This window comes from Anabas testudineus, chromosome 8 (assembly GCF_900324465.2).
Source record: "Anabas testudineus chromosome 8, fAnaTes1.2, whole genome shotgun sequence".
NCBI lineage: Eukaryota > Metazoa > Chordata > Actinopteri > Anabantiformes > Anabantidae > Anabas > Anabas testudineus.
Window position 1 is genome coordinate 15,372,433 of NC_046617.1, and position 19,930 is coordinate 15,392,362.

General features: G+C 41.7%; 2 protein-coding genes across 12 annotated transcripts; one reads left to right on the plus strand and one right to left on the minus strand.

The window, feature by feature from the left end:
- The first annotated feature begins 91 nt into the window (after positions 1 to 91).
- LOC113163718 (far upstream element-binding protein 2-like) lies at positions 92 to 6,671 on the plus strand. 3 transcript variants are annotated; one of them, XM_026362597.1, is made up of 18 exons: positions 92 to 314; positions 564 to 666; positions 810 to 869; positions 1,105 to 1,141; positions 1,262 to 1,314; positions 1,436 to 1,507; positions 1,628 to 1,685; positions 2,012 to 2,198; positions 2,397 to 2,495; positions 2,594 to 2,692; positions 2,767 to 2,869; positions 3,076 to 3,197; positions 3,355 to 3,648; positions 3,763 to 3,878; positions 3,949 to 4,037; positions 4,378 to 4,584; positions 4,868 to 5,055; positions 5,227 to 6,671. In XM_026362597.1, the coding sequence occupies exons 1-18, from the start codon at positions 186 to 188 to the stop codon at positions 5,233 to 5,235; spliced, it is 2,025 nt and encodes a 674-aa protein (XP_026218382.1). In that variant the 5' UTR covers positions 92 to 185; the 3' UTR covers positions 5,236 to 6,671. The 3 variants fall into 3 exon arrangements, with proteins under 3 accessions (XP_026218382.1, XP_026218391.1, XP_026218399.1); XM_026362606.1 differs by having other exon boundaries at positions 2,027 to 2,198; XM_026362614.1 differs by lacking the exons at positions 4,868 to 5,055; positions 5,227 to 6,671 and having other exon boundaries at positions 4,300 to 4,499.
- A 746-nt stretch (positions 6,672 to 7,417) lies between these two features.
- rfx1a (regulatory factor X, 1a (influences HLA class II expression)) lies at positions 7,418 to 19,751 on the minus strand. Of its 9 annotated transcripts, none has more exons than XM_026356702.2 (20): positions 18,847 to 19,751; positions 16,859 to 17,233; positions 16,562 to 16,671; positions 16,386 to 16,481; positions 15,931 to 16,215; positions 15,674 to 15,771; positions 15,116 to 15,539; positions 14,241 to 14,422; positions 13,500 to 13,619; positions 13,246 to 13,379; positions 12,967 to 13,085; positions 12,635 to 12,741; positions 12,389 to 12,540; positions 11,236 to 11,333; positions 10,811 to 10,960; positions 10,336 to 10,544; positions 9,931 to 10,084; positions 9,801 to 9,846; positions 9,511 to 9,691; positions 7,418 to 9,137 (listed from the first exon to the last, which is right to left on the minus strand). In XM_026356702.2, exons 2-19 carry the CDS (start codon positions 17,211 to 17,213, stop codon positions 9,531 to 9,533), a joined length of 3,000 nt encoding a protein of 999 aa, XP_026212487.1. In that variant the 5' UTR covers positions 17,214 to 17,233; positions 18,847 to 19,751; the 3' UTR covers positions 7,418 to 9,137; positions 9,511 to 9,530. The 9 variants fall into 9 exon arrangements, with proteins under 9 accessions (XP_026212487.1, XP_026212470.1, XP_026212495.1 ...); XM_026356685.2 differs by lacking the exon at positions 18,847 to 19,751 and adding exons at positions 17,821 to 17,914; positions 18,290 to 18,544 and having other exon boundaries at positions 7,418 to 9,691; XM_026356710.2 differs by having other exon boundaries at positions 7,418 to 9,691; positions 14,241 to 14,416.
- Positions 19,752 to 19,930: the final 179 nt, after the last annotated feature.

A 19,930-nucleotide genomic window follows, 5' to 3' on the forward strand; every position in this document is an offset into this window, starting at 1 on the left:
TTGTTGTTGTTGTTGTTGTTGTTATCAGTTCTCAATGACGTACAATAATAACGCGACTGAACCTTCCCGGCTGCCGTCGTGTCTCCACCGCTCTCCTAACCCCGTCCCTTTCTTGACTTTCCTTCCCACTGCGCATCTCTGATACCGGGTTTCTGTTCACTGTCTCTCGCCTGTACCTCGCTGACATGTCGGAGTACAACACGGTTCCCGGTTCTGGGTCCGGGACCCCTCTCGGCGCGCAGGCAGCTCTTGGAAACGGAGCAGGAGGTATCAAAAAAGATGCTTTTGCGGACGCTGTGCAGCGGGCCCGACAGGTGAGGGATGAGCCAGGAGCGTGTTTGGTGGCAGGGAAGGCTAAATAGTTAGCTTGACAGCTGACACTGCTCACATACCTTCACCCACAGACGGGCTTCATGTTTCTTAAAGCTTTGTAGGTCATGTCACTGCTTGTTGTAACTCGTATTGGTGAGCATTTAGTCATATGAAGAGGTGTTTTTATTGTTTTGGCCACCCTGTACACATGAATGCACTCCAGTCACTGTGAATTTTAACTTGGGTTTCAGATTGCAGCTAAGATTGGGGGTGATGCTGCTCCTCCTGTGAACAACAACACTGCATCAGATGCTTTTCCATTCACGCCACAGAAGCGACAGCTGGAGGATGCAGGTAGAGCCGACTTAGCCACCTCTGAATCTCATGGTTGATGGTGTAGATGCAATTATGTATTTTCGTGCTGTCCCCACTTGCACACAGCACACACTCCAAACTACAGCATATATATCTTTATTTATATCTTCCTCACTTGACAGATGAACCAGAGAGCAAGAAACTGGCTGCACAGAGTGACTTGGATTCAGCTAAAGCACTGTGTGAGTTTCCTCCAGCTATTTCATGGGTTTCTCTGCGTGTGTGTGCATTTCTGTTTATAACTCGCAGTGACAGTATTTAATACAGCGCTCCCGTTGTTCCAGTGGTTTGTCCCTTTACCCTTGTCTGCCCACACTTCACCTCCTCTGTGTCATATTCTCATCCCAAAGTCAATCAGTAATCCAAAACCTGTTATTTTTCTCACTCTCTGCATCTGTGATGGTTTCTCTGTTCCAGCTATTGGTGCACAGTTAGCTGCTCTGGCACAGCAAAGGTGAGATTGTGTAGTTTTTATTTAATCGTGTGTTATGGAATTAAAAAGGCTGCACAAAAATGTTATATAATAACCTGGTTGATTGCCCCTGTGTCCTACTCGCTTGCTGATTTGTCCCAGGCCTGCCTCCACTTCAGAGGAGTACAGTGTTCCAGACAGCATGGTGGGACTCAGTGAGTGCAGCGCTGTGCTGTTTTTGCATACTGTACAATGATGCTGCTCATTTCCTGTGATACAAAGACAAATAGATGACCTGCCAACAACACACAGAAGTGTCTTTCATGTTGTTCGCAGTTATTGGCCGTGGTGGTGAACAGATCAATAAGATTCAACAGGAGTCTGCTTGTAAGGTTCAGATTGCTCAAGGTACCGTTGGTTCCTCTGTGGAGTTAGCCAAAATAGTTTTTATTTATAAGTCTCATGATAGTTTGCAGTTTAATTTTCCATTTGATGCTACTGATGTACTACACCTGTTTGTTTCTCTAGACAGTGGAGGCCTTCCAGACAGAAGCGTCTCTCTCACAGGTTCAGATGAATCTATACAGTAAGTTTCACGTTATGCAAATTTGCTCGTTATTGTTTTTTTTTGTGGAAGCATCAGAAATGGCCAGTAAATATACAGCAGACTGCGTTGTGTAAGAAGAAAGTGCAAGACAAAAATATTGACTACTATGTGATAATATAATAATATAATATTATGCAGAAATTGAACCACGTACCATCATCATAACACCCTGACCTGAAATTTCGAAATAATTAGGCAGGCCAGTAAAAACACTATCACACACTAAAATATAGTTTCTAGATCAGTGCCCCTTCCAAGTGTATCAGCTGATTGTGTTGTAAAATGGATGTGAAATAACTGCTCAGCTCTTTCCCGGCTAGGAAAGCCAAGAGGCTATTGGATGAAATAGTGTCACGAGGGAGGGGTACACCCCCTTCTTCTTATCAGGAGTCAACAAATGGCCAAAATGGCACCATTCATGAGATGATGATCCCGGCTGGAAAGGCTGGACTTGTCATTGGCAAAGGAGGAGAGACCATCAAACAGCTACAGGTACATCATTACATATAGTCTGGCTTATTTAAAAACTGTCATCTACACATGTATGCATGTTTTTACACTTGTAGTTTTACAGTTTATCTTTATAGTCTGAAAAAGGTTTATAAAAAGAGCAAGAAGATATATGTTTAACCTCCAGCTGTGTCAGTAAATAGGGACATAACAAGAGTGTTTGATTGTGGGACACTCCAGGAGCGTGCAGGAGTGAAGATGATCCTTATCCAGGATGCTTCTCAGGGACCCAATGTGGACAAGCCCCTGCGCATTATCGGAGAACCCTACAAAGTTCAGGTGCATACAGGAAATCAGGAAAATGATTTCTATTAAATTAGAAATAAATGTGTTAAGCTGCTGAGCAGACATGTTTATCATTATGTTTTCCTTTTCAGCAAGCCCAGGAGATGGTGCATGAGATTCTGAGAGAGCGAGATCACGGTGGCTATAGTGAAAGAAATGACTTGGGCTCTCGAATGGGAGGAGGCATGGATGTGAGTGTACAAGATAGAAACAGGATCAGTTGTCTTTAGATCAAATCTAAAAAAAACGTCTGTCTTCCACTCAGATCCCAGTTCCCCGACACTCTGTTGGTGTTGTCATTGGACGCAATGGAGAGATGATCAAGAAAATACAAAATGATGCTGGAGTTAGGATACAGTTCAAACAAGGTGAGACCCACATGATTTGGTGATGTGACCTATTACATAAATAGAAAATCAAGGATTATAAAAACATCAGACCAGAAACATTTTCCTCAGTTGGGTGTTGATTATTAATTGGTTCTACACTACAAGTGAACCATTCACAGTAGTAATTTAAGTGGAAGTCATTATCAATAATATTAGCTTAATGCAGATTTTATTTCTTTTTTCAGATGATGGAACTGGTCCAGATAAAATTGCCCATATTAGTGGTCCTCCAGACCACTGTGAACATGCTGCCCAGATCATCAATGATCTACTGCAGAGCATCAGAGTCAGGGACGAGGGACAGGTGGTATGAGTCACTCTCACACCTGCATCAGCTGTCTCACTTTAAATCATGCTCAAAACCTAAAATGTAGTAAAACATCCTCTTTGCAGATAGTTGTAAATGCATGGCAACAGGCCTGAGGCTATTTGTAGTTATGTGGTTTTCGCACTTCTATTAACAGGGTCCTTCAGGTCCTCCAGGCATGCCTGCAGGCAACAGGGGCAGAGGGGGGGGACAAGGCGGCTGGGGTCTACCTGGAGGGGAAATGACTTTCTCTATTCCTGCCCACAAATGTGGGCTCGTGATTGGCCGCGGAGGAGAGAACGTCAAGTCAGTCAACCAGCAGACGGGGGCTTTTGTTGAAATCTGTCGACAGCCACCACCCAGCGGTGACCCCAACTTCAAGCTGTTCATCATCCGAGGCTCCCCTCAGCAGATCGACCACGCCAAGCAGCTCATCGAGGAGAAGATTGAGGTACATGACATTATTATTTTTAGTCACGGTCATCTGCTAACCATTCAGATTCATACACAGTTATAGACTATTAGACACAGACAGTTTAATGTGTGATTATATCTTTTGCTTCAGGGTCCTCTGTGTCCTGTGGGCCCCGGGCCAGGTGGGCCAGGTCCTGCTGGTCCAATGGGTCCCTACAATCCCAACCCATATAATGCTGGGCCGCCTGGGGCCCCTGGGCCACCACAGTAAGTAACTACAGCTAATGTGCAACTGTCTGTTTAGTCTTACCTACTAAACCATTTCTTTTGTCTTCAGTGGTGGTCCTCCAGGTCCCCATCAGTACACTCCTCAGGGCTGGAGCAGCACCTACCAGCAGTGGCAGCCTCAGGCACCCAATGACCCGAGTGAGTCATCTTTGTTTAACCTTCTTGTCATGTTTTTATTTGTTCTCATTTTAGCATTTTAATCAAACCAACTGTACCAAAGTACTTACATCCCAGGCTGTGTGTTTACTGTACATCTTCTAGTCTTTTCTGATGATCAATGGATTTTTTTTTCTAATTCTGGGAAGATCAGCAGGAGTACTGGTGGAAATATTGTAATGAGATGACTTTGCCTTTAGTAGCATTGGCTAACCCTATCTCTGTTTCCCCCCTGGTCTCCAAGCCCGGTCTCCAGGCCAGTAGCAGGGGCTCACCCTCACCCTATGAGGACCTCACCCCCTCCACCCTGCATCTTTTCTAGGCAAGGCAGCAGCGAATGACCCCAACGCAGCCTGGGCAGCCTACTACGCTCAGTACTACCAGCAGCCATCAGGGGCTGTGCCATCCCAGTACCCTGCAAACCCAGCTGGAGGTGCCCAAACATCAGGTGACCAGACCCAGCCTGCACAGACACCAGGAAGCCAGCCAGACTACACAAAAGCATGGGAGGAGTATTACAAGAGGATGGGTGAGGCTGTCAAAGAACATAATCTGTAACTAATGATAAATAGATTTGTTGGTTTATGCATGAGTCCATAGAGATGTTTGTGCCAGAGGTAATGAAATTCCAGTCAGGTGTTTCTAAAATATAGCATTACTAAAAATATAAAGATAGAGCTTAAGAGAACAGTTGAATTGTCTAGACAGTCTATATTACTACTACTACTAATAATAATAATTATAATTATAATTACTATAATAATAATAATATGTACCATAGCCTATGTTTGTTTTTTGTCTGTCACCTGCAGCTCAGGGAGGGGGCTCCGTCCCTGCGACACCAGCTGCAGCCCCAGAAGCAGCAGGGGGTGCATCATCCACTACAGGAGGTCAGCCAGACTACAGTGCAGCCTGGGCAGAGTATTACAGGCAGCAGGCTGCATACTATGGACAGACGGGACAGGCCCCCGGTCCACCAACCACTCCCCAGCAAGGACAGGTTCGTACAGGTTTTCATCACAGTAGCGTGGTATCATGCCATGTGCTGCATCTTAAGGAGACTTTCTATTAGAAAGTAATACGGTATTACAAATTCATAGAAAGAAGTTGATTGATTAGTGGTTTGTAGTGGTTTTTGCTTTCCTTTCATTCTCACTGCGTTTTCTTTTAGACACAGTGAGAGTTGATGGCAGAAGGTGTGGTGCAGAGGGAATCAAGAAGACACGACAAAGGGGAAGTTCATGGACTTCAGGCCAAGATCTACACTCTTTAAATGTATTATTATTTATTTCTTATTTGTTGTGAGTGCAGGTGAAACCCTTCCTCGCCACTACACATGACCAGGATACTTTTTAATAAAGATGTGAAATTAAGTACTTGGTGTAGAGGAGAGGAGAAAATCCCATCATGGCTGATTCACAGAGCTTCTCAGTGCCACATTTATATAGTCTGTTAAAAAGATGGAGGCCGTGAAATGCTAATACAGTACATATAACTTATCTTTCTTTTAGTATTTTCTTAAGACTCCTACTGTTAAAGCACTTCACTTCATATTGCTGTGTTATACTACTAATACAAATTAATTTCAAGAACTATTAGAGTAAGAATCATGTGTATGGTACAGGAAATAAATCAGAAAAATGCTCTATTAATTAGCTGCAGAACAGCTTCAGCTGCTTCACACGTCCTGAGCTGTGTGTAATGATGTGAAAGTATTCTCAGAGATGTAAAGCTGTGAGTTCTTTGAAAGACAAAGTGAACAGTGAATCTGTTTTTACATTCAGATATTCACACAAGAGTTTTTATTCAGTGAGTGAGACAATGAAAGGTCATGTTATTTCGTGGTTTCCTTAAAGACTGAATGACAAGTTTTTTAAATAGCTCTTAGGTTGCAGGAATGATTCACCTTACATCAGTTTATGCCTATTTGTTTTGTTTCTATTTGCATTTTTATCACATTAGTCTTCAGTTCAGGCACCTTTTTGGCTTCTTAAAACATCTATCTTGGAAGCAGAAGCTGAATCCTCTTCTTTTTTTTTGGCAAAAATAAAACACCGGCTCACTGTGGACAGTCGAGAGTGCAAAGAAAAATGCTTTTCATATTTGGTCAGCTTGGTGTAAGTATTCCTTGTTATTCCACACTGCTTGAAAAACTCAAAAAACAACACATAATGCTAGCGGGCATTCGCACTACTGAAGCAGCTGTGTATCTCCTTGTCATGTAGTGACTTTAAAGTGTGGTCTTTTCCCTTGGGGAGGTCCTGTCACCCCTCCTCTACAATGGACTTGTCATGTAAAGCTGCATTCAAACTATTCTGTACTTTTGTTAAATATAAAAACAATGCATGTTGTTGCTTTATATTTAGTTTTTTATGATTGCAAACAAGAAAAAGACGGTGTTTGCATATGAAATTATGTTATTTAGTCTTCCAATGTGTCCCACCTGAAGATATATTGTGCATGTACATATACTCAGCAATATACATTAAGGCTGTTGGTTTTGACTGACAGAGATGTATCAGGTATGATTCTTCTACTGAACAGCAGCTGTGATTCTGCCGTTGGCAGCAGCGTTGATGTTGTTATAAATGACCACCAGCAGCAATACTATTAAAAAGGGGCAAATGTTAATTACTTTAAAATGTGTACTGAACATTTTGCTGTATTTCATTTTATTTTACTCTTAAACACAGTATTCTGTAGTTACTGGATGAAGCGATAGCACTGTTGGAACCACTAGATGTCACTATTGAGCTTTCTCTAATTATTCAGCCAACGCCCATGAAGATAGATCTTTTATATTGACAAATAATTAAATATAATACTAATATAAAAGTGAATATACACCCGAGATAAATAAAAACATTATAATGGTGATTCAAATTAAGACACTTGTCAGAAGATGCCATGTCTATGTGGCTTAGATATTCCCAAACATCAGAAACCCAATGATGGTGACATGTAAATACACAGTTTTTTGTACTTATACTAGTTTACTTTTATATTTCCTTAATTATAGCTTGGATTAACTTTGATCTCTGTTTCATCAGTTGCACAATCCTGCACAGATAAGCTTTTTTTTTTAGTTTTACAAAAAAAGACTGAAAGCATTTGTGGTTTCAGCTCTGACCTAATTTTTCGTATGTTGTGCAGTAAAGGTGGTTACAGAAAATTCTTTGAAAATGTGTTTGTCGGTAACAGGAAGTCACTATCTGTTTCAAAAAAGGAGAAATATGTGTTAGGATTATGGCTACATTTACCAGCAAGGTTGCAAACACTGATGTACTGAAGTCTGTGACCAGCAGTTTTGATACCCATGATGGACAGTTCAGTTGTGAGAAAATAAATCTGCAACAGTAAAGTGCAATTTTAAAAATTATTTAATTGATATCTTTAAAATTAAAAACATCTGAATTGCATTCTACCACCTCCAAAGGCACAGTCATACTTATAGCAGACCAAATTCAGAAAACACTGCCACTGAACATCTTTTATCTCCATTTGTTTTGTACATAAGAAACAATGCACTATAAAAATGACTAAACATTTTTTTCTTACTAAGTAAACAATGGCCATTCTATATGCAGAAGATTGTTAAAAGACTGGAGTGATATGTACTCAGCTGTGGTAGCATTAGAGTCCATATAAAGGATGATGTGCTGGTTTGAGGCTGGCAGTGCCTATTGAAGACACGTACACATCAGCTAATTTAAAGACACTGAATTTAAAAATCCAAAGGTGACATGTTTACAACAACCAATCTAGACAAACAGTGTTTAAGAATACGAATGTTCAAAGCAAAACAAAGCCATTGGCAGGAGGGCGGAAACGCAGTGAGATGACAGCACAGTGGAGGAAGATGGGTGTCAGTGGAGGACTGTGCAGAAAGACCTGTCAGATCTCCCACCTCTCACCAATTTCTCTGAATCACACCGAGCAGTAGGAGGCCTTCACACGAAATCTGACACCTGCACACCACCATTAACAACACACTCAAGACTTCAAAGAAATGAAAAAACAGATCATATCAACTCTGTCTGAGTTTTAAAGACAATAGTCAGTCTGTGCAAAGAGGCAGGACGTTAGCCTGTTTGTGGAAACGTCATCAGATGTGATATAGGATTGATAACTGAATGTACAATCACAAATCAATAATGCACACAAAGGTTGCTTACAATGTGTGACAACACAGCACCATACACTGCACAAGAGGTTCACTTAGTGACAACAAAATAGTGGATAAATATACAGTAGAATATATTACCGTTCTTACTCAGGCACAGTCCTCCTTAAAACAATTTTTAAAAAGTTTGTTCAGGGATTAAAGCAAACAGGTTTGGCACACACACAAGGAACAATATACTGATTTAAGGCAAGAAAATGACATATCAAAGGAAAATGTGGCAACAAAGGAGCTTTTTAGATAACAGGAATGAAGCACTTTAAACAGAAATGTATGACACGTACAGTACCTCTCTCATAGAACCTGTTCAACAAAAGAGAGGATTTTTTTTGCAGCAACTAACAGGAGCCCCTATTCAACAGCCGTAGCTTTAGCTTTACAAGTGTGTGTAGCAGCTGTGACAGGCACTCCAAGAACACAAGAGTTTTTTTTTTTACAGGCAAATAAAATCAAACAGGAAATCTACACATTTTTCCCAAATCAATGAGAATTGAATGCTTCAGAAAATATCTGCAGAAGAGAACAGTTTGCCAAAACACACACAATCACACAATCAGACACGAACATACACACACCATCGTGGAAAAGCAAGTTCAGTCAGTCTCCAGACGTAACAGCGGAGCAGTGTTTCCACAGTGCTCATTCAGGCAGACCGAAAACGCACAGGCACACAGCACAAACTCACCCAAAATCCCAAACATCTGTTTGTTTCTGAAATAATTAGTAACCACTAAACTCAGAGACCATTCCCTGCAAAAGGTTCACTTCACACCCTCCTCCTGTAGTAGTTACCTTTAGACACGTTCATCACAGTATTATCAAGATCACTTTGATACGGCAGTGACGGTGTCAAGAGGATTGAGGGTGAGCCAAAGTTTCTCAGTGACGAGAGAGTGAGGCTACAGGTTGCAAAGTAATGAGAGAGAGGAAAGAACATGTTCATTTTTACAAACAACTGAAGGGTAAAATGTTCTGCATTTTTCTTTGCATTTAGAGACTCTGGTTCTTGAAGCCACATCCTATTGCGTTGCCAATGTATGTTGACCATTTGCAACAGATGGTTGTACCATACAGGTAGCAGATACTGAATGACTGTGTGTTTCGATTTTGTGTGTGTGTGTGTGTGTAAACAAGTGGGACAGTTACAGTATGAAGCGAGAATGTGCACACACATTTACAAGATCTATTTAGATGGGTCAGTTGTATAAATTAGCGTTCTTTGTACATGTATGTACATCTTTGTACTGTGTGTGTATAATCAATATCACCCACATCTAGCAGTGTGACTGTGGTTAGTTGTCAGCTGATCCAGTGGTGAAGAGGACTCTCTGGTCAGTTCTGGCCAGCTTGGCCGGCGGCTCTAGAGATTCCTCTCCTAGCACGGGCCCATCTGAGGGCAGGCTCAGCTCCTGACCTTCCTCATCACTCTCCTCCTCTTCTTCCTCTTCCTCTTCTAGTATACACAAGAGTAACTGAGTTAGTTAGAAGCAAAGCTTGGAACAGGGCCACGTTATTTAGAGATAATAGAGATACAACAGAAACACCATACAGAGTGGAATTACCTTTGTCAGGATCAAGGAGGTTTAGACCCCGGCCTAAACTGGCAAACTAATGACAAGAGGGAAATGTGTTAGTACTGTAAATGTGACTTACTTTATTTATCTAATTTACAGTAGTTATGTGTTGGGGTACCTCTCCCATAACAGCAATGGGGGTCTCTCCTTTAGCCTGGGCCACTCTGTGCTCTATCAGGTAGTACATGTACTCATCGTAGAGCAGGCGGATAAGGTGAAAAGAACCAAAACTGGCTGCACTCCGAAGGGTCAGGTCTCTGATCACCATGGAACTGGAGAACAGGGGTGGAGGGAATTGAATCACTGTTACATGTAGTGTATATTCCGAAACTTATTCTCTAACCACAAACAAGAAGTGTGTTCAGTTCCCCACTGTGACCAGAATGAGTCAACTCACAGTTGATTTCTCAATGATTCAACTTAACCACGTGTTTACCTAAAGGGTTGCTGAAAATCATTTTGCCTGTTTCGTGCCCTCTCTTACTATCATGCAGGAAAATCGCCAACTTGTGTCACATCACACCTGTAAAAGGACCACTTCAGCAGGAAAAGCTTAGCAGCCTTAGGGAAGGCAGGGCTTTGCTGGTAGGGCTTTAGGACCTGGGAGACTACACCATCCAGCCACGCAGCCCACTGCTCCAAGGAGTTCTGCTGCTGGAGGGTCAGCTTAAAGTCCTGCTCCAGCCGCTGGACAACGCGGTCTTCACACCGACACACCCATGAAGCCTGCTCCTGCAATGGGTAGACAGCATAAGGGCAATGTGTCAGTAAGGGTCAGTCATACATGGCATTAGCTGTACCAGCAGAGGACAGCACTACAATGTTCTGTGTCTTAAAACTTTAAGTTGCCAGAGGAAATGAAAAGAGAGTTTCTTAGAAAAAGCAAGAGGTGTTGTCCTGCATTTCCTGAAAGCTGATACAGTAAGTAAGACAATAAACAATATAAGGTAAGACGTCAAGACATCTGCCAGCACACACAATACAGGGACTAAACCAACCTGGACATTAGCAAAGTCGACACGGTTGAGGTCGGAGAGCATCTGGTTGATCTGAGCTGTGTTCTGGAGGACAGCACGTGCCGCCTGGGCGAGGTGGTTCAGACTGGTGTAGCGACGCAGTGTCTGGGCAAATGCATTGGCTGACGTAACCTGAGAGAGCACAAAGAGCAGCATGATGCACAGAATTGTACTGTTTTTCACATAAATATGTATATCTCTAGCTCCTACTCACAAAGAAATATCACAAAAAATCCTAGACGCATTAGAGTTTTGTACCAGATTTCAACCTGTTGTTTGTAAGTTTCTAAATCTGCCTCAATAAAAGCCTTTAATGGCCTAATGGCTGATCCTGCAGACCTGAAAAACAGATCGGCTCAGAAAACTTGTTGTTCCACTCACTACAAGCTAATACAACAAGAGTCTACCTTAATGCGGACCATTTCCTCAGGGATGTTCATCATGGCATTGGTCAGCCAACTTTCCAGGCTCTTGGCAAAGTTGCGGATGGCTTGAGTTAAGGCACCTGGAGCAAAACAGTAAAAAAGATATGTGAGACTTTAATACTAGTAATTTTACTATATGTTAAATGTATTATCCCCTGATTATGTTCCTAGATAACAGATTTTCAAAAACCTGGTTCACATAAATTGTCTGCAAAACAGTTTTCTTGGCCTTTTACATTTTTTTCAAATTCAATTTACATAGAAACCAGAAACCCAGGATTAAGGTCACACTTTGGCAACAGTCTGGAGGGAAGTAGTAAAATTTAAAGTAAAGTGAAATTGAAACAACAGTTGACATTAAGGTGTGCCCTTAATGTCAACTGTAAGTTAAGTTTAAGTAATATGACTTATTGTGCAATCATTTTTTGCTTTGTTTCTTTTAGGTGAAAGGCCACTGCAAGATTTTTTAAACTTTTTTGTGTGCTACATGATTCATCAAAGTCTTGTACAGTAAATTGTTTCAGACTGATAAGTGCCACCTCTTCATGAGGAGCTAAATGTTCTAAAATTACCACATAACACTTGTGGTACATGTGTGGGAAAGTTTCATTCACAAAAAAGTCATATGACAGTTTAAAAAAAAAAAAAAAAAAACACTGTCTGCTGACAGTGCTGAAATGGGCAAAGACTGAAACTGAACTAATTTAACTAAGTCTGCTACTTGTCATAGAAGCCGATTAAAAATGTTAATAGTACATCATTCAGTGACCAGGATGGTGACATAATGGCTCAAGCTACATGAAGATACTAAACACCTTTCGAAGGCAAAGTGCTCCATGAATAATAGTCTATGTGATTCGGTCAAGAGCACAATAATCAGATACTAGACAGCATTACAATTTATTGTAAGTGATGTTACAGTTTTGAGTGTTAGAGCAGAGTTTAGCACTAGATAGCAATCTACACTAGAATCCACTTGAGAATTTATCCTAAGAGAAAAATTGAAGTACAAGAAAATTTGTGAATGCCACAAATTTTTGTACATCGCAGTTAAGATAGCAAGGGGTTCTTGCTTGAAACCCGTTGTGCTTTATCACATACAGTACATGGATTCACGCCTATTGCATGGCCTTACTGGGGATGGGTCTGAGGACATCAGGGATGAGTATTTCCACCAGGCCCTGGTACAGGCTGTTGTCACAGTCGCGGCTCCAGCGCAGCACAGGCTCATACTTGCACAGCAACACCAAGCAGGACTTGGGGAGGCGCTTCTCTGACTCATCATGACTGCCAAGACACAATTTAATTAATTTAATTACCCATATACTGTCTAAAATTATACCGCAATACCTGTAAGTGCCTGTAAGTGTTGGCCACTCACACAGCCAATGTGGCATCTCCAGCCTGACTCTGGCTGAACCTCCAGAAGGTTTTCCACAAAGTCTCTACCAGGGTAAACTGCAGATTAACCATCACATCCAGTATGGCCTAAAAGAACACATGGAAACTGTTTGTGACTTTTACTTTCACTGTTAATGAATAACTGGTGACATACAGATTGTCAGGTAACAAGGGGGCTGACATAGAGTGAGAAAACCATGGTCTTAGGTATCAGTGTCAACTTTTAATATTGACTGATTGTGTTTAACCTATCTTTTCCCTAAGATAAACATTCAGTGCCAGTCAGCTAATGGATGTCTTTCAGTCACTTACCTCACAGTGTTCTCTGTACAGAAGCTGAAAACTCTTTATGTGCTCCAGCTCAATGCCCTCTGGCAGAGACTTGCCCTGGAGGTCAATGTCTGGGAACTCTGGGAGAGGTCTGGATGCATCTGGAACACAAGACAAATGAATACTGAACACTTACAGATAAAAAGCAGGTAGTAATCAGTAGAACCTGTAATTATATACTGGATTTTCAATATTACCATTTTTCATCATCTGGTGAATACTTTGATACCTAGGTTGTTGCTCTCTGTTCACTGAACTCACCGAGGAACTGCTGATACTGCTGAACCTGGGTGCTGATGTCCACATGCCCTGACCCCTGCTGCTGTTGCTGCTGTTGGCCTGTTCCTGCCGCTGTGCCATTGGTCATTCCTTCCACTTTATGCACAGGCTTCAACCTGATGGAAACATGATCCAGATGGAAATTGGAAAATAGATATTTTAGAGAAAATATTACAGCGGTGCAATGATGGACAAGAAGTTTTTTTTTTATTATATCTAGGGACATATGGGTGTACCTCTGTTTCTGTGAAAAGGGTTGCTGCCTCATGGCTAGATGTTGCTGGTCTTCCATTAGACGAAGAAGAGAAGAGCCTGCCTTGATCCTCAGCCCGTAGTAATGGTATTTAGAATTGCCACTGTCAGGAGCATTTTATATATTTTACATAAGCCTATACTTTCCATTGAAAATGTATACACTTAGAGGGACTCTTCCAAAATGACATGTACTGATCTACAATGTTTATCTTTAACTGCATAAAATACAGTAAACCAAATACCTATTATCATTATTTAAACCCATATTACCCAGCATTTCTAAAACATTCAATCTCGCCTGCTCTCCCCTCCTCGTCAAATTCACTCACCCACACACATGCTGTCTGTCTTCATCTCTACCCACACTTCTTCCTACACTAAGAGCACGTTTTGTAATGCTTCAAAGAGCTCTGTAGTTTTTCCTTGAAAATATTCATTGTTTACTGTTTACTGAAGTTGTGTGTCCACATAATTAAAATCTATATGCATTGGATTATACAGTACATACAGATGGTTTAACTGTATCACATAACTGACTGACACATAACACTGATACAAATATAAGAGACAAATACATAAAAATGAGCACATTAGTAAGCTGGTCAATAAATACAACTCTGACATGTCACTCAGGGAACATGTGTATGACAAGAATATGAATGAGTTTTGCTATACGTTCTCTTATGACTTCTATACAGAGTGTGTCCAATAACCTATCTTACCGTGTACCCAGACGCCGTGTGCGTAGCCCCATGAACACAGATCTAATGAGTTTCCCAAAAGATGCAGCATTAACAGGCTCTAGTTTCTGCTCCTGGCAGTGCAGCAGATAGTGGCAGTAGAGGGTAGAACGTGGCAGACTCACTCCTTCGGCTGTCTCATAGTTGTCCAGCAACCACTGTACCTGACACGCAGGCAATAAAAAAAGAAAACAGCTGGAGCAGTTAGCAAAGCCAGTAACTAGGACAGAAACAGGAATGTCTCAAAGCATTTGTTCACATACATATGCACACTTATTTGCATCTGTACATGCATACACCTTCTTTTAATCAATACATTATACAAGCACAAACAAATCCATTTGCAGTCTGTTGATCATTCAGGAATGAAAACACAAGTACAATTATTTGCGTGCCGTGGCATACAACTTTGGTATGCAATGAATTAATGACCTGGAATACTGATGGAATGTTTGCCAAACATAGGTTGGTTACCAGTATCATATGGGTTTCAATATGATGAATTTGGGATGGACCATATAGTGCCGGAGCATTTCAGGCAAATTAAAAATGCCCCTTGTCACATGCACTGCAATGATATGAAAATGATGAGGTCATGGTTTGGTTTTCTTTCAGGAGGAAATCACAGTTAAAAATACTGTAGGCTACAACAAATTTTACCGTGACCAGTATTACTGTGATAAATATTATATCACATTTGGCTCACCTTTGCTAGTCTTATTACAAATTTCCACATTTTTAATTGTGTTTTCCACTTAGCAAAACTCAACTATGACGTCATCAGTGAGCGCCACCAAAGGGTTGTGGGGATGAGAACAGAAAGAGAAGAAATTTCTGCGCTTGGCGCCTCTGCATACCTTCTTGTCTGCCGACGGCACGCTACTCTCCTCGCCCTCTGTAATACTCACAGTGGCTGGGGAGGCGCGGGCGGTGTGTGAGTAGTTCTGATTGTTGCCAGCTGCCCCTCCGCTGCTGTTTCCCAGCATGTAACCCCCCTGGATAACATAGCTGCCGGATGTGCCACCGTTGGTGCCTGCCCCATCACCTGCCCCATTGGTGGTGCCACCGGTGCTCACTACTGTGGCCCCTCCACCTGCTGTACTGGTGGGTTGTGCCACAAACATAGACACAGCGCCTGTAGTGCCAGAAGTCACTGAGACAGTTAGAGGTGTGCCAGGGGTGGAGGCCTGAGAACCTGCTGTTGGCTGACCATCATAATATTGGGTGGCTGTGGTCTGGGTGTACAAGGGTGTGTCAGTGTAAGGGAAGGTGCTGGATCGGCTGGATAAGAGACATAGAGATATACATTAGAAGGAATAGAAATTTGCTAAAGTTGCTAAAAAAATAAAACTATAACAAAAACAAAAGTTCTGCCTGGGCATGTTAGAAATTGATAGACACAGTTTTATGCTAACATGGTGCTGGTGGTGTAGTTGGTATCTCCTCCTTCCACGTACTGCACTTGATTGGTGTACACATGCTGGACTGGAACAGGTGTGAGTTGCTGCTGGACCTAAAGAACACACATACAGACACACAAAAGTCCGCCCTATTTTTACCACATCAAACATCACCTTTCTTGTACAATTCCTTTCCAATTATAACATCATCGTTTGAGATTTACTGTTTTCTGAACTCTGAAGCATCAGTCTCTGTTGTGTCCCTGACCTACTTTGAAAGTCATGGTTGAAGCCTGCAATGGTTGCTGATCTGGGCCAAAGCTGGGGACTGCAGGGTTGGCACCTGTCTCTTTCTCAGCATGCATTGAAAGCAGGTAGAGTGATTGGTAATGCTGAAGGAGATCCAATGGGAGGTAGAGGGGTTTGCCACAGCCGTCTCTTATGTAGTTAGCCGATGACCAGGCAAGGCACTCTTGCTGTCCTATCTCATGTTGCAGTTGCAATTCTTCTATATTCTTATCCCTGACTAATGCTGTTATCTCAGAGCTGGGGAGGAGCTGGAAGCCATTCAGAGGCAAATTTGACCACAATTAGCTGACTAATAGTAAGTCAGTGTGTAAAATGTAAAATGTGACAGAGTTCACGTGATCCCCTTTTGCTATGGAAGCTGTGTGTTTCTATTCCACAAATGTGTGAAGGTCAGTGAATATGTGTGTGTTTAACTTACCTCTTGGCTGATATGAACAGGCTGTAGACTGGTGACACTGAGCTGGGTGCCTGGCTCAGTCTTCGCTATCTGAGAGGTAGTTTGTACTACGGATCTCTGCTGAGACAAAGGCGCTATGTTGTTTTAAGAGTCAAGGAAATATTTAATTTCATGTTGCATTTGTGTGTGTTTTTTACCTGCTGTGCTGCCTGTACCTGCTGAACAACCTGTGTGGGAACTCCTGTTTGCACCACAGCTGGAGGGGGACTAGAGTCTGATACACTGTCACTTGAATGAAGAGAGCCCTCTGAAGGTAAAAAAAGTCACAGTAACTATCTTCACATTAACATTATTTTGCTTCCATGAAGCGAACGTTACACTGCTGGCTTGTAATTGCATATGGCCTGTTTTATTTTTATTATTATGGATTTTATTATTATTATTATAATTTTAGTACTGAAGGCATATAATGATATGTGATGTTCAGTCTTTACCTGTGACTGTGACAACAATATACTGAGGAGTGCTTTGAGCATTTCCAGACTGTGTAGGGGAGCCCTGGATCTCTGCAGTAACATATTGAGTCTGAGCTGGCTGTGCTGTAGACTGGGCTTGACTACCAGCTGCAGGTTTCTGACTGGGGATGGAAGCGGCTTGTTCAGTGGGTGTTGTTTGTCCTGTGGGTGTGACAACTGTGGGAGTAGTCACAGTAGTCTGAATCTCAGCCAGAAACTGAGGAGCAGTTGCAGGAGTGGAGCTGGCATCAGGTTGCCCCGGTGTGACAGTAACACCAGCAGCCTGGGGTTGGGCAGCTGGTTGGATCTCACCTACGTAGCCTGAGGTGGCCATTACAAGAGCTGGGAATCACCCTAAGAAAACATGTGACAAGTTACACATGGGTAAATAAAAGTCATACTATGAAAATGTTCCAAGATGTATAATATACAACGAACAATACACTGAATAAATATGCAATAGGTGTTGTTTTCTGGACTTAATTACACTGTAATAGTGTAGGAGTTTTGAAGGTATTACATATATGATTACTAATTTGGAGACTGTAGCATTTCAAAAGTAGTGAGCGTTATTGATTAATATTTAAAAGTGTTGACTCCAGCATGAAAAAGTACATTAGAAACACTCTAAGTAAAGCTCTAGTAAACTCTTACTAGATAAGTAGAGCTTGTTGTAAGATTTCTGAAAATGAAAGTGGAAAATAGAGACCACTATCAAATGCTAATCTTAAAACCATACTCATTTCTAATGATCGTTAACTGTGGTTAAACGTCCTGAGGACATTAAAATGTTTCTACATTATCGTCTATTGCCAAGAAGTAAATGAATAAGTAACAATAATGTTTCTAAAAAGTACAACAGTGGTTGACCTGTTGATGATGTCGCTAATGTGCGGGGGAGGAGGTATTGACGGGAAACGACCAGTTAGGTGTCTCCTTACCTGCAACGTGATCTTTCATATATTCATGTAGCACGAGTTGGGAAAATCCCTCACCACAATGCATTCATTATGCAATGTATTCTGTCCTACATAGCTAGTTATGAAGCGATAACATGTACACGTTACTTACAATTCCCAGATAAAAACGTATATTCATGCCTTTGTTCATCTTTCGAGAAAAGATTGAACCAAGGGGGTTTATTAAGATTAGATTTCCAGATCGACGTTAATAGCTAGCAAGCAATAAGAAACCTTACATAGAGAGAGAGTTGCTCTTATGGCAATTCAGCAAACAAACAAGTTCAACTGAAATCAAATCTTAACACCTGCATAAACGCCCTTTCACCACGCCCCTGAGACGCTAAATGTCCACAGCTTTCCTAACTTTACAGATGCCAGATCCAGCTGTGCTCATTCCTCAACGCTAACTTTAAAACTGTCTGGGTACTTACACTTTAAACTTGACTACCTTATCATACTTTGGCCTCCCTTCAGGGCAGTTAGCGTAATGTACCCGGAGACCCGAGTAACGTTAACGTTACTGGAGGAGGCATAATGTGTTAACCAGCCGTACACTGCCCCTAAAACACTATAAACAAGGCGAGTGTGGGTCAATGATGACCCGTCCTGTTAGCTAAAAGCAGCAGCGAGCCTGTCGTGACAGCACTGACGCTAGCGAGGAAACACGAGCAGCAAGCTAACTGGTCTCTACAGCAACCGCCATTTTGTACCTTTTGCATTTGACATCGCCATAACAACGGCCTGCTTGAGTATGCATCTGTGGCTGCGTCGTCATGGCAGGCACAATACAGTGTTACCCGAATGAGTAACGGCCACGAACCACCCCATTCAAGAAACAGACTCGACTAATGTTCACTGCGACGACTAGCTTGCTGGCTAACCCCAGCTAACACTGGAAGACAGTTGCCTGTTATGGCTACTGACACAACAAGGGAAAAAGCAATAGCACAATTCAGTTGAGGCATTAATGGACTGGAAATATATCTTTTATGTTAATAGCTTCACCTCTGGTTCCACGTATGTATTTCCCACCGGTAAAATGTCTTCTTTTATTTTTATGGCGGATTCAGTAGTTGTTGTTGTTGATTCTCGTTGCTGGGTTCTTGTCGCCAGGGCTACCGTGGCTATGGCGCTTCGTCCTCACCAGGGCAACTGTTGCTACCCACCCGCTCCCTGCCCTCCCCCTTCGCTGCTCTGATTGGCTGAGCGCTGCCAAATTGTCTTAAAGTCACAGGGGCAGCAAAATCTTACTACAAAGCCTTCCACGCCCATTTTCGAAAAATCCTTGTCTGTCATATACAATTTAATGATATAAGTAAGGCGGATGGTTTGCTGTGAAAGTAACAGGCTCATCTAAGTCTAAGCTCATTTTAGATTCAGCAGATAGTGTTATTGTAGCTAAATCAAAAAATTACAACAATGTGACTGTATCCAAGACAACTACTACATACAGTATAATACCCATCTGTCTTTGATGATGATGCATCTGACATCTGGCGTTTGACTTATCTGATAAACCAACAATAATTTAACTCTGGTAGTATTTTTATCCTTACAACCGTACAGTACCAAATATACTGTAGGTTGTATATGGTGGCCCCAATAACTCAGTACACTGCACCGAAACAAAACAAATGCAAACAGATAAAACACAATGCAAACATGCTAAACACATTTGGGTATAGAGATGTGTTTACTTGCTCCCCATAGACAATTCCATTGTCTGTGCAATTTGTAGCATGTTTTGTATTTAGTTCTATCTAATCTCTCTCTTTTTTTGCACCATGTTGCTGTTATTATCTAAATGCTGTGCCTGTGTTATCAAATTGGTGAAGTTGTTTTCTTGAATTGATTGTGTTTTGCATATTTGCATGTGTTTTGTTAAGTTGCAGCATGCATGTTAAGCTCTCAAGGCCACTGTACTATTCGACACTTACCTAAGTTCAGAAACGTAGCCTGCTTCTACCTTTATGAAACAAAGACAGTTTTCTATAATTTGTGTCTCTGTTATGTCATGTCATGGAATAATTTAGCTTATATTTTAGGGTAAAACACAATTCATCTTATTACACGTGTTAACCACATACTA